The sequence below is a fragment of the Triticum urartu genome, chromosome 7 (assembly GCF_003073215.2).
Source record: "Triticum urartu cultivar G1812 chromosome 7, Tu2.1, whole genome shotgun sequence".
NCBI lineage: Eukaryota > Viridiplantae > Streptophyta > Magnoliopsida > Poales > Poaceae > Triticum > Triticum urartu.
In genome coordinates, this window is record NC_053028.1 from 516,460,328 (window position 1) to 516,474,999 (window position 14,672).

Genomic DNA, 14,672 nt, shown 5'->3' on the forward strand with positions numbered 1-14,672 from the left:
TCTCATCCAAGGGCTTGGTGAAGATATCTGCCAATTGCTCTTCAGTGTTGACGTGTATGATATCAATATCTTCCTTCACAACATGATCTCTGAGAAAGTGATGACGAATTTCAATGTGCTTTGTCTTCGAGTGCTGAACTAGGTTGTTGGCAATCTTGATGGCGCTTTCGTTATCGCAGTAGAGTGGTACTTGCTTCAGGTGAATGCCATAGTCTTTGAGTGTTTGCTTCATCCATAGAAGCTGAGCGCAGCAAGATCCAGCAGCAATGTATTCAGATTCAGCAGTGGAGAGAGATACACAGTTCTTCTTCTTTGAAGACCAACATACAAGTGATCGTCCCAGAAAATGACATGTGCTTGATGTAGACTTGCGATCCACCTTGTCACCAGCATAATCAGTATCCGAGAATCCAACTAGATCAAACTCTGAGCCCTTTGGATACCATAATCCTAGTGTTGGGGTGTGAGCCAAATATCCGAGAATTCGCTTCACAGCTAAGTGATGCGATTCCTTTGGTGCTGCTTGGAACCGGGCACACATGCAAACACTAAGCATGATATCTGGCCTAGATGCACATAAATAAAGCAAGGAACCAATCATGGAGCGATATACCTTTTGATCGAACTCTTTACCATTGTCGTCGGGACCCAGATGATGTTTGGCTGGCATTGTCGTGTAGCCTTTGCAATCTTGCATTCCAAATTTCTTCAGGCAATCTTTGAGGTATTTCTCTTGAGATATAAAGATGTCGTTGCGTTGCTGACGTATTTGAAGACCAAGGAAGAACTTCAGCTCACCCATCATGGACATCTGATATTGCTCTTGCATCATATATCCAAACTCGTCAGTGTATTTCTGATTGGTGCAGCCGAAGATAATGTCATCCATATATATTTGGCACACAAACAGTTCACCATCATATGTCTTCGTGAAGAGAGTGGGGTCGAGGGAACCAAGTTTGAAGCCTTTGCTCTTTAGGAAGTCTTTGAGTGTGTCATACCAAGCCCTAGGGGCTTGTTTGAGGCCATACAGTGCCTTGTTGAGCTTGTACACCATATCAGAATGTTTTGGGTCTTCAAAGCCAGGCGGTTGTGCAACATACACTTCTTCGTCAATCTTGCCATTGAGAAAAGTGCTCTTCACATCCATTTGATGCATAAGAATGTTATGATGATTTGCATAGGCCAGCAGTATGCGTATGGCTTCAAGTCTAGCCACAAGAGCAAATGTCTCATCGAAGTCAATCCCTTCAACTTGAGTATATCCTTGAGCAACGAGACGAGCTTTGTTTCTGATAACTTGACCATGCTCATCTTGCTTGTTGCGGTATATCCATTTGGTGCCTATTATATTGTGCTTGCGAGGATCAGGACGCTTAACTAGTTCCCATACATTATTCAGCTCAAACTGTTGAAGCTCTTCTTGCATAGCTTGAATCCATTCAGGTTCCATGAAGGCTTCATCAACTTTCTTGGCTTCAGATATTGAGACAAATGCGAAGTGTCCACAGAAATTTGCTAGCTATGTTGCCCTTGTACGAGTGAGTGGACCTGGTGCATTGATACTATCAATTATTCTCTCAATCTGCACTTCATTTGCAACACGAGGATGTACAGGACGAAGATTTTGCTCTTACTGATCATTTTCATCGTTAGAAGGATTGTCTTCAGGCTGAGCATTGTTTTCAGGTTGATCAGGTGCGGAGATGATAAGTTCCTCTTCAGGCTGAGCTTCAGATGGTATGATTTCTCCAGTTCCCATAAGTTTGATTGATTCACTGGATGGAACTTCATCTAGCACATTTGGCAGGTGCTCTCTTTGCGAGCCGTTAGTCTCATCGAACCGCACATCCACAATTTCAACCACTTTATAGTGAAAGAGGTTGAAGACTCTGTAGGAGTGCGAATCCTTTTCATATCCAAGCATAAAACCTTCATGTGCTTTTGGTGCAAATTTTGAAGTGTGATGTGGATCCTTGATCCAGCACTTGGCACCAAATACTCTGAAGTAACTGACATTTGGCTTCTTGCCAGTAAGGAGCTCATAGGAAGTCTTATTCAAAAGCTTGTGAAGATAAACACGGTTGATGATATGGCATGCAGTATCAATGGCTTCAGGCCAGAATTTTCTTGGAGTCTTGTATTCATCAAGCATCGTCCGAGCCATCTCAATAAGTGTTCTGTTCTTGGGTTCGACGACGCCATTCTGCTGTGGCGTGTACGGAGCTGAGAATTCATGTGTGATGCCCAAAGTATCAAGATATGTATCTAGCCCAGTGTTCTTGAATTCAGTGCCATTGTCACTTCTGATGTGCTTTATCTTGACGCCATAGTTGTTCATGACTCGATTTGCGAAGCGTCTGAAGACATCCTGCACTTTAGTCTTGTAGAGGATTATATGCACCCAAGTATATCTTGAATAATCATCAACAACGACAAAGCCATAGAGACAAGCAGTAGTAGTAAGAGTTGAGTAATGAGTGGGACCGAAAAGGTCCATGTGGAGAAGTTCGAAGGGTTGAGTCATTGTCATGATTGTCTTTGAGGGATGCTTGGCCCTCATCATCTTTCCTGCTTCACAGGCACCGCATAAGTGATCCTTCTTGAACTTGCCGCCCTCGATGCCTATGACATGCTTCTTTCTTGCAAGAGTGTGCAAGTTCCTCATGGCAACATGCCCTAGCCTCCGATGCCAGAGCCAGCATTCTGAAGCTTTTGCTAGAAGACATACGGTAAGTTTTTGGTCCTGCTGAGAAATCTACCACGTACAAATCATCTTTTCGATACCCTTCAAACACTAGAGACTTGTCAGATTCCATTAGAACAAGGCAACGATATTTTTCAAACATCACAATCATGTTTAAATCGCAAAGCATTGAGACAGACATTAAGTTGAAACCAAGGGATTTAACAAGCATGACTTTATCCATGTGTTGATCCTTTGAGATTGCAACTCTACCTAGACCCAATACCTTACTTTTACCAGTGTCAGCAAATGTGATGTGACTTTTGTCAGATGGACATAAGGTTGAGTCCATAAGAAGGCTTCGCTTGCCAGTCATGTGATTGGTACACCCACTATCAATAATCCATTCTGAAGCAGCTGGTGTCGTACCCTACAGTGCAGTTAGGGGGATAGGCTTCACGAAGAGAATTGTGAAGTAAAAACATTTGACAAGCCAGTGGATTATGAAAGCTTAGATCAAGATTAGGACTGATAGGGCAAGTAGCAAGCGACTCAGGAACAAAAGTACATAATAAGACTATTTGGGCATTTGATCTTGCGCCCTACAAGATGTTTAAGGTCCCCAGCAATAACGACAGACGATTTTGGTTTTCGGCTGGAGACCTTTCCCTGCAAAAGAGAGTTAGCTTTCTTAGCCACCCACATCTTCAAGGATGGCTTCGAAGCAATGAGTCTAAGTGCAGCATCTGAGAACTTTGGATTTGGAGCCCTAGCAAAAAGTCTTGCAGGTGGACAATAGTACTCATAAGAATAAGCAGAATAGTTCTTGGTCTTATGAACATGGCGATTTGATGAACCGCGCTCATATTCATAGGCCTGAGTATGGCTTTCCTGCAAAACATTTGCATTAGTGCGACTCAGGTGAGTCCTCTGTCTATATGAAGCCTTTGGGCCGTATGAAGCCTGTGGTCTGGGGTTTGTCTTCTTCACTTGTGGTGTCATGACGACATTCACAGGAAGATTCTCCAAACACCTTTTCGGCACCCAGACCTTCTTCATAGGCGGCCCATTCCTGCAGTTAGTACCAATATACCTGGCAAACACTTCACCATTCTGATTCTTAAACAGTTTATAGTTTGCATCAAAGGATTCATCAATAACAATGGGATTAGCACAAGTGAAGCTAGATAGGGTGGATGGATCCACTAAAGGTCCCTTTGCAGCAACCCATGTGGTTTTGGGGTACTGCTCAGGTTTCCAGTAAGAGCCATCAACATTCATTTTTCTTTCGAACCCAATACCCTCTTTCCTAGGGTTTCGGTTCAGGATCTGCCTTTTGAGGACATCACATAGTGTCTGATGCCCTTTGAGACTTTTGAACATCCCTATTTCAAGCAATGTCTTCAACCTAGCATTCTCATCAACAATAGCAGTGGCATCCTCAACAGAGGGGTTAGTTATCACATCAACAGTTGAAGATATTGCAACAGTAGCAGCAGTAGAACATTCAGCAACAGAAGTAGCGTTATCACGCTCAATGCATTTAAGACATGGTGGTTCAAAACCTTCCTGAACGGAACTGATCTGTTTGGCATGAAGTGACTTGTTTTTCTTTTGAAGATCTTCATGAGCCGCTCTCAATTTTTCAAGGTCTTGCTTCCTTTGAAGATAATCATAGGAAAGCTTTTCATGAGATGTTGAGAGCGTTTCATGACGACTTTCAAGTTCCTCATACTTAACATGAAGATTTTTTGTCTTCAATTAAGGACTAAGATCGAGTCATTTCATCGTCCAACAGGTCATCGCTTTTGTCTAATAGTTTTTGAATATGTTCCATAGCTTTTTGTTGTTCAGTTGCAATTTTAGCAAGTGTTTTGTAACTGGGTTTGGAACCACAATCAGAGTCATCTTCACTTGATGTTTGATAGTGAGTGGCGCGTGAGTTTACCTTGGCACCGCGTGCCATGAAGCAGTAGGTGGGAGTGGAGTCGTCCTTGTCATTAGCATCGGCGTTGGTGACATTGTCTTCAGTGTTGAAGATGGACTTGGCAACGTAAGTTGCAGCCAGACTTGCAATGCCAGAATCGGACTCCTCCTCAGACCCCACCTCTGCCTCCTCAGAAGCGGACTCCTCCTCTGAATCCATTTCCTTGCCAACAAACGCACGTGCCTTGCCAGATGAGCTCTTCTTGTGCGATGAGGACTTTGAGGAAGACTTGGCAGAAGACTTTGAGTATTTCTTCTTCTTCTTGTCGTCAGAATCATACTCCTTGCTCTTCTTTTTCTTCTTGTTCTCATTGTCCCACTGCGGACACTCAGAGATGTAGTGGCCAGGTTTCTTGCACTTGTGGCATGTTCTCTTCTTGTAGTCATGAGCAGAAGCTTCATCATTCCTTGAGCTTGATCTTGAGGACTTTCTGAAGCCTTTCTTCTTGGTGAATTTTTGGAACTTCTTCACAAGCATAGCAAGCTCCTTTCCAATGTCTTCAGGATCATCAGAACTGCTGTCAGATTCTTCTTCAGACGAGGAGACAACTTTTGCCTTCAAGGCACGAGTTCACCCATAGTTAGGACCGTAGATATCTCTTTTCTCAGAAAGCTGAAACTCATGTGTGTTGAGCCTCTCAAGTATGTCAGACGGATCGAGTGTCTTGAAGTCAAGACATTCTTGAATCATCAGGGCCAGGGTGTCAAACGAGCTATCAAGTGATCTCAGGAGTGTCTTGACGACTTCATGCTTGGTGAACGCCGAGGGCTTGAAGCTCATTTGTGATGTTAGTGAGTCGATCAAACGTGAGCTGGACATTCTCATTGTCATTTCTCTTGAAGCGGTCGAAGAGGTTGCGAAGGACACTGGTTCTCTGATCCCCCTGGGTTGAGACGCCTTTGTTGACCTTGAAGAGCCAGTCCCAGACTAGCTTAGATGTTTCCAAAGCACTCACGCGGCCATACTGTTCTTTGGTCAGATGATCACATATGATGTTCTTGACAGTGGAGTCCAGTTGAACAAACTTCTTGACATCAGCAGCGGTGACACCTTCACCAGCCTTGGGAATGCCATTCTTGACGACATACCATAGGTCGACATCAATGGCTTCAAGATGCATGCGCATCTTATTCTTCCAGTAGGGATATTCAGTTCCATCGAAGACGGGGCACACAGCGGAGACTTTAATTATCCCTGCAGTCGACATAGCTAAAACTCCAGGTGGTTAAATCGAATCACACAGAATAAGGGAGTACCTTGCTCTGATACCAATTGAAAGTGCTAGTGATCGACTAGAGGGGGGTGAATAGGCGATTTTTATGAAAGTCTTCAAAACATGAAAGTTTGGAAGACAAACGATAGAAATAAACCTATTACCATGCAGCGGAAGGTAGACTACACTAGGCAAACCATAGTCAAGTATTCAATGAAGTGAAAGCACAATGACTAATAGCAGCTAGACAGTAAAGATCAGGTAGGAAGATATTGTGAAGCCAATCAGAACAAGCAGTCACTCAGTAAGTAAAGGGAAGGAAATGATGAAACCAGTGACTCGTTGAAGACAATGATTTGTTGGACCAGTTCCAGTTACTGTGACAACTGTACGTCTGGTTAGGGAGGCTGAGATTCAACTCAGAAAACCTCGTCTTCACCTTATTCCCCTTGAGCTAAGGACACCCAGTCCTCGCCCAATCACTCTGGTAAGTCTTCAAGGTAGACTTCCAAACCTTCACAGACTTCGTTCACCGGCGATCCACAATGACTCTTGGATGCTCAGAACGCGACGCCTAACCGGCTGGAGGATTCACAGTCCTCAAGTGTAATAAGTCTTTAGATCATACAGACAGGAAGACTTAAGTGATGCCTAACACTCTTTGGCTCTGGGTGTTTAGGGCTTTATTCTCGCAAGGAATTCTCTCTCAAAGGCTTCGAGGTGGGTTGCTATCAAACGACAAAAGCCGTGTACTAACTCTGAGCAGCCAACCGTTTATGGTTGTAGGGGGTGGGCTATTTATAGCCACTAGGCAACCCGACCTGATTTGTCCGAAATGACCCTTGGTCACTAAGGAACTGACACGTGTTCCAACGGTCAGATTTCAAACACACACGACAACTTTACTTGAGCTACAAGCAAAGCTGACTTATCCAACTCTGGACAAGATTTGCTCTCATAGTCTTCACTCGAAGACATAGGATTTTGGTTAAGCATCACTTCAGTCATTCTGACTGTTTCTCTTGGACCCCACTTAACAGTACGGTGGTTCCTATGACTCAATAAGGAAAAACACAGAACGACGAAACTGCTAAGTCTTCTCGCTCCATAGTCTTCATGCGATGTCTTCTCTTGTCATAGTCTTCAATGTGAATGTCTTCACATACCACCTTTGACTTCAATGTCTTCATACATTTTTAGGGGTCATCTCTGGTAGGAAAACCGAATCAATGAGGGACTTCTACCTGTGTTATCCTGCAATTCTCACAAACACATTAGTCCCTCAACTAGGTTTGTCGTCAATACTCCAAAACCAACTAGGGGTGGCACTAGATGCACTTACATTATTGCAGTATTTTCTACAGCTGAGGTCTTGTTACAGATTTTTTTTGCAACAGAGCTCTTGTTGCATAATTTTTTCGCAACAAAGATCTTGTTGCTGAATCATTTTTATGAGTTTTTCCGCAATAGAGGTCTCGTTGTATATATTTTTCGCAACAAAGGTCTTATTGCAGAATCATTTTTACGAGTTTTTCTGCAACGGAGGGCTTGTGGTAGAATTTTTTCGCAACAAAGGTGTTGTGCGAGAATCATTTTTACGAGTTTCTATGGAACAAAGATCTCATTGTAGATTTTGTTTACAACAAAGGTCTTGTTACAGAATCATTTTTATGAGTTTTTTAATACTGCAATAGGTCCCTTTTGCAGAAAAGCCTTGTTGCAGTAACAACCCCTTTGTTGCAAAAACAAATATCTTCTATCTTCTCCTTACGCCATGGCTATAGTTTGGGTTATGGATAATCTAAAAAGCAGATTGACACCGCCATTCACCATTGCTGGAGCTTGGCCCATGGATGATTTAGGAAACAGATCAACACCACTGTTCGTTCTGGTTGGAGCTTGGGTTGTGGATGATTTGGGAAGTAGATTGACACCCCCATCCGCCATGGCTGGAGCTTGGCTCGTGGATGGTTTTAGAAGCAGATTGAGTGAAGGAAGTGTTAGAGCATCATGGGGAGAGAGACGAGATCGAGGGGATCGAAAGCGGGGAAACAAGGGAGTAGGTGCTAGATTCGTCGAGCGGATCGAACGATTGTTTTCTGTTTCTGCAACATCGTTGCCTCGCACATGTGGTCATCGTTGCCTGTTATCGCTAGAGGCAAGCGGTAAGTGGTCCCAAGCTGCACGCGCAACCACGATCTAGTGGACCAGTGGATCGCAATCTGACGGCCGCGCGAGCGGCGGATGCGGCGAGAAGATCAATTGGCTTTTTTTTGAGACAACAGAAGATCAGTTGGTTGATTGGAAGGTTTTTCCAATAAAAATGGTTCAGGAAGGTTTTTCCAATAAAAATGGTTCAGGAAGGTTTAGACTTTTCAAAACCTTTGGGTGTATCGTAAATGGCCAGGACTTGGTCTTACCAGAAACCCTAGACACCACGGAACTTGGCCAGGCCCATGTGCTCATCCCGGCCCAAACCACAGCCAGGGTTTTGCCTGAAGCCGCCAGAAGTTCTCAAGTGGAAGCACGAAGAAGAAAGCACCACAAACCCTCGCCCCCGCGGCGCGTCCTCCCTCCAGAAACCTACCGCCGCCTCATTCTCCCCCACCACAGCACCCCTCCCAGTCCTCGTCCGATCCGCCCTTCCGGAGGTTTCTGGGAGAAGCGGCGCCAGCGCTCCGGCGGCCATGGCGCTCGCCTTCGACGAGTACGGGCGGCCCTTCATCATCCTCCGGGAGCAGGAGAAGAAGTCGCGGCTGCAGGGGCTCGACGCGCAGAAGGCCAACATCGCCGCCGGCAAGTCCGTAGCGCGCATCCTCCGCACCTCCCTCGGGCCCAAGGGCATGGACAAGATGCTCCAGTCCCCCGACGGCGACGTCACCATCAGTAATACCCGCTCCCTCTCGCTTTCTCCTGGTTTTAGGTTTTAGGTCTGGTCTTTCCGGTTAGCCTGGTACGAGATCCGGAAGTTTTCGCCTGCCATTGGATCTTCGACGTTGGTGGCAATGGCTGTGCGTTGAGGATCAGGGTTTCTCTTAGGTGTCACAGCGAGTCTTATGATGGCGAGATCTAGCTTTGTGGGATGCCCCTTACTTTCGTGCTGTTATGTTGTTGCTTGGGGAAGGAGATGGTACGATTTGTAGGGCTAGTTTGTTGCTTTCGTTATGTCTCTGCTCGGATTGGAATACTGTGTATCGGGGAAATGCTAGGTTGCCATTTCTGTAGCTATCTCTATCTAGTGGGTACGAGCGTGCTCTTACTTTTACTCCTGCAAATGTTATGCTGAAGTGAGGCGAGGTGCCCCATCCTATGTGGATCTGGAGATCCGGTTGTGTTTTTAGCACTTCATTTATTGTGCTCACGTACTGAATTGATTTGTCTCATGTTTTGTTTACTGACCTTCTTTCCAATGGATTTTCAGCAAACGATGGGGCGACGATCCTGGAGCTAATGGATGTTGACAACCAGATTGCGAAGCTCATGGTGGAGTTGTCCCGCAGTCAAGACTATGACATTGGAGATGGTACCACCGGGGTTGTGGTCCTGGCTGGGTCGCTCCTGGAGCAGGCTGAGAAGCTGCTGGAACGTGGTATTCACCCAATAAGGATCGCCGAAGGTTATGAGATGGCGTCGAGGATAGCTGTTGATCACCTTGAAAGCATCTCCACGAAATATGAGTTCAGTGCTACAGACATAGAGCCTTTGGTGCAGACCTGCATGACAACTTTGTCCTCAAAGATGTGAGTAATAACATATTGTGCTTAATCAGTCAGCTGCTTTAGAACCGAGTTATAAGATATTACCTCTGTCCCAAATTAGTTATCTTAGATTTGTGTGCATATGGATGTACCTAACACTAAAACGTGTCTAGATACACCTGTATCTAGACAAATCTAAGATAACTAATTCAGGACGGAGTGAGTATTATTTTGGCTTGAATCAGGCTTCACATTTTTCTACAACATGAAGGCTGTCAGGGGGAACATATTGACAGTTTAGTTCCCTTTGTTTTGCGAGAACCCAATTTATGGACAGTATACTTGCCTACAGTTTGGGAGAATTTCTGGTGTCATTTTAATTGCAGATGTTACTGTCTTGTACCGTTGTCTCTTGAGCTCATTTTGTACAATAATATCAATTCCGCAGTTCTACTTCTAAAATGGACATTACATGAAAGAAATATTCTGGTATAGCAGAAAAACTATTTGTTACAGCCTTATAAGTTGGAAGTATCCCTTCCGTTTTAGTATAACTGTCCTTGACCTCAAGTGAAATCTGTTTCAAATAACTCTAGCCTTGCTTTATTGCCTTACTAGATGTACTCATTTTTTGCTAACTCTTTCTTAGTGTTAGCGTTGGTCTGTGTGCATGGTGGGCTGATGATATAGTGGCAATGTGTAATGGATGGAGTATTTCTGCATGGGTACATTTTACATAGGTTATTTCAAACCTTTCTGATCTGTCCAATTATTCTGATTCTACAGTGTTAGCCGTTGTAAGAGGGCTCTAGCTGAGATTGCTGTCAAAGCAGTCCTTGCGGTCGCTGATTTGGAAAGGAAGGATGTAAATTTGGACTTGATTAAGGTGGAAGGTAAGGTTGGTGGGAAGCTCGAGGATACTGAGCTAGTACAAGGAATCATTGTTGACAAAGATATGAGCCACCCCCAAATGCCAAAGAGAATTGAGGATGCTCACATTGCCATTCTGACCTGCCCATTTGAGCCCCCGAAGCCTAAGACAAAGCATAAGGTTGACATTGACACTGTAGAGAAATTCCAGACACTGCGTGGGCAAGAGCAGAAATACTTCGATGACATGGTTCAGAAATGCAAGGTAAAAGCCTATAAAGGACAAACTGTTTATATATTGTGGAGTAGCTTGTTTTTGTATTCTTGGTTTGTGATGTGTGCTCTTTTACAATAACTAGATGGTACCTCACGTGTTGCGGGAATTGGTTGCAATATATTAATTTTAATGAGATTGGATTGTGTGGAATATAAATATTTTGATTGATAAGACGTGAACCAAAGTTAAAAATACGTAAGACTTATTGTATTTGATTATGTATAGTTGTAAATATTTATGAATACAAGTAGAATAATAGAATGAAAAATAATCCCATGCACAGTTGCATGTTGAGGTGGGCCTTGTCCCGTCTATAATTGTATGGTGGTGTGGCATGCTTGCATGTTGAGATAAATAAGTTAGTGGGGATGGCTCTTTTAGATATATATAGGATACATTATTGTTAATACCCTTAGGCTGCAAAAAACACTTTCTACCTCCCCTTATTAACATTTATGTTACTAATGCTATGCTGTACGAAGTGTATGCACATCAATCTGTTTTTTATGTTCAGTGTATGATTTGCTCAAAACATAATCACGTAACTATGTACATTTTATAGGATGTTGGTGCAACCCTAGTTATTTGTCAATGGGGGTTTGATGATGAAGCCAATCACTTACTAATGCAAAGGGAGCTGCCGGCTGTCAGATGGGTTGGTGGTGTTGAATTAGAATTAATTGCCATTGCGACAGGTAACCTACCTCTCTTCATGTGTTTCTAAATTATATTTTATGGCAGTACGTAACATTTAAGAACTGAGTGCAGGAGGGAGGATTGTTCCAAGGTTCCAAGAGTTGACTACCGAAAAGCTTGGGAAGGTATAACCTGATCTGTCTATATCTTTCTTCAAACAAGTAATATGCATGCTATCTTGTGAGGGTTCAACTGAGAGTGAATGTAACCGTCTGTGGGTTTCTGAGGGCGACCATTCACCACTACTTGATATGCTGAATGTTTATCTCCAACCCTAAATTCAACCATCATGCTATCTTGGTAGCCGAGTTAGTGGTTTAGTCAGTTTCTTGAAAACACCATGTGAATGCCTTGCACTTCTGAACAGCAGTTACATTAGAGAATGCAGAGGATGTATTGTTTGAACTTTGAATTGCATATGCTTGGTAGCCATCTTAATTTGCTTTGTAAAGCATAAGATTTATGTTTGTTTGCTTGTCCTGCTTAAATAGGCTGGATTAGTCAGAGAGAAGTCATTTGGAACAACAAAAGATCGGATGCTATACATCGAGAAGTGTGCCAATTCCAAAGCTGTAACTATTTTCATCCGTGGTGGTATGTTCTGATGTATATGTTTTTTCTTTTCTTCATATTGACACATGTATGCTCAGTGATTTGTTGGGCCATGGAAGCATTATCCCACCAACCACGAATCTGTTCGAGACACACTTTACAGTTAATACTGGATAGCCTGGATATTGTTATATCAATTGGCAGTATTCGTATGAATTTTCAAAGCAATGGTTTTAGAAGAAAATTTTAATGCATGTCAACTCCATATTAGATCGTACCAACTGTTAATTGTAATACATGAGAAATAATTCTTGTTTTCACTACAACTGAAGAAATGCTAACATGTTTTTAATCGTGATTATATTTTATCGTACTTGCCATACCTCAAGACGGCTTATAAAATGACACCAGTTAACTACAAAATTTCTAATTTATGCCATGAACTATCCAAAGTCGTCCAATAGACCCTCAAATGTTGATCTGGGTGATTTGGGAGTCTGTTGGTAACTAATCCACATCATTGAGCTATATATTCAATACCTCACTGGTATTGAATATAACTCCTTGCCTGTTTGGATCTCACTGGTTATGTAGTTCTGGGGCTTTTAGTAAGGACATGTTTGGTTTGTGCCCAAAGTTGCCCTGTCAAAAAAGTTGGCTAGCCAAAAATTTTGTTGAGGTTTTGCTTGCCAACAAATTGGATAGAAAATGAACTAGAGTTGGTAAATGAACATTTGCATGCCAAACAGTTGGTATCATCCAAACAAAAAGCCAATGCTTTTGTGATGACCGACAAATTGGGAAGGTACACTTTGGTCACAATCTGAACATAACCTAGGCACCTCTGTTGTTCATGATAATGTCCATATTTCTTGTTGAATCGTTATACAGTCATATCATAACATTAAAGTCATCTGTACTATTTAGCTTTGTGCTGTTACTTTTTTAGGATTATAAGATTGAAGTCCTCAAAATATTTGAGAAACACCAAGCCTAACTGCTGTCTTCCAGTCTTAGTTAGTATACATTTCAGTCATATTTAGGCTAATAATGTATATGGGTATCTTCTGATTGGTATTCTGGTATTGCACAGGCAACAAAATGATGATTGAGGAGACCAAGCGAAGTATTCATGATGCTCTATGTGTTGCAAGGAATCTGATCATCAACAACTCAATTGTGTATGGTGGTGGCTCAGCAGAAATATCTTGCTCAATTGCTGTTGATGCTGCAGCAGATCGGCATCCTGGAGTTGAGCAGGTAATTGTGGTTTTGGAACTGGTACTACAAAAGAAATCCATATATGTTTTCTTCTAATTGTGCTTCTTTGTATTTTCAGTATGCAATCAGGGCATTTGCTGATGCTTTGGATGCCATTCCACTAGCTTTAGCTGAAAACAGTGGTTTGCCGCCTATTGATACTCTCACTGTCGTAAAATCCCAACATGTCAAGGTATTTTGTTTTCTCTGTTGATTTTGACAGTCACTTTAAAATGTCGGTTGTCAGCCTGTTCTTCTCTCTTTAAAACATCCTCCTTGTTCTGTTATACTCCTACTAATTAGCCGCCTGTGTTTTTGTTGGGCTTGTGATAGAATTTATTTCAGAAGTTACTTTTGGCTAGTGCCTGTGCTTAGTCCTTATAGTCCTTAGTCCTTCCCCACCTGGCATTGATTGTGCTTGATGCTGTACACGTTGTACCATCATGTAAGTCATATTATGTAGTGTACGATGTGAGGGTTCCAGAAACCAGCACTAGGCATGTCACTGCCAGTCACCAGTGTTTTTGAGCTCATATCTACTACTCCCTCTGTAAACTAATAGTGATCTAAAAGATCTTATACGTATTAGTTTACAGAGGGAGTAATTGTTATGGCATTCCTTCTGAATTGAGGGTAACATTTCATTTCTGAACATATTTCTAGGAGAACAATTCCCGCTGTGGCATTGATTGCAATGATGTTGGTACCAACGACATGAAAGAACAGAATGTTTTCGAGACTCTGATCGGCAAGCAGCAACAGATCTTGCTGGCAACACAGGTGGTCAAGATGATCCTCAAGATTGATGATGTCATAACGCCTTCTGAGTATTGATGACGCCTTCAAGAACGGGAATCGACTGTGCTAAGTGGCATGCGCTCCATTAGTCAGCATATTTTATATGGGTTGATTTTGATTTGCTCCTAGAATTCTTACATGGAGTGGTCACTTGTTTTGTTTGATGAGCTATCTAGTTTTGTGACGTGCGTTCACACTTTGTAGAGCTTGAGACAGTAGCACAAGTCATGTCGATACCAGACCATTCGTTGTGTTGTTCAGATGCTTAATGTATGGTTTTGGACCACTAATTTGTCTGCTTTATCGTAATTGTTTCATTTTTTTGTTTGCTTTGTCTAAAGTATCTCAGGTAAAGTTGGTGTGAGTCAGACTTACTATATGTATCGAGTTGCTTGTTTTTGTACCGATCAGTGCCAGGAACGGTGCACATGTCTTCAATTTACTTACCTCTGAAAACTAAATTATACGTGACATAAACTGAAAAGCTACTTGTCTTACGGAGTCTGTTGGTGACTTTAGATGTTAGTAACGGTAGTGAACAAAACATCTGTGTTTACAATTAACTTCATGAGTAAAATGCGCCTCTTATGCTCCTTGGAAGAACCGGAATTAGCCATTTGCGATCAGTTCCGAAC

The 14,672-nt window shown here is 42.7% G+C and overlaps 1 protein-coding gene across 1 annotated transcript; it reads left to right on the top strand.

Moving 5' to 3' along the window:
- Positions 1-8,400: 8,400 nt before the first annotated feature.
- LOC125519116 (T-complex protein 1 subunit epsilon) lies at positions 8,401-14,327 on the top strand. The gene is made up of 9 exons (XM_048683996.1): positions 8,401-8,772; positions 9,308-9,626; positions 10,371-10,719; positions 11,294-11,426; positions 11,500-11,552; positions 11,919-12,021; positions 13,073-13,239; positions 13,319-13,432; positions 13,903-14,327. Exons 1-9 carry the CDS (start codon positions 8,574-8,576, stop codon positions 14,071-14,073), a joined length of 1,608 nt encoding a protein of 535 aa, XP_048539953.1. The 5' UTR covers positions 8,401-8,573; the 3' UTR covers positions 14,074-14,327.
- Positions 14,328-14,672: the final 345 nt, after the last annotated feature.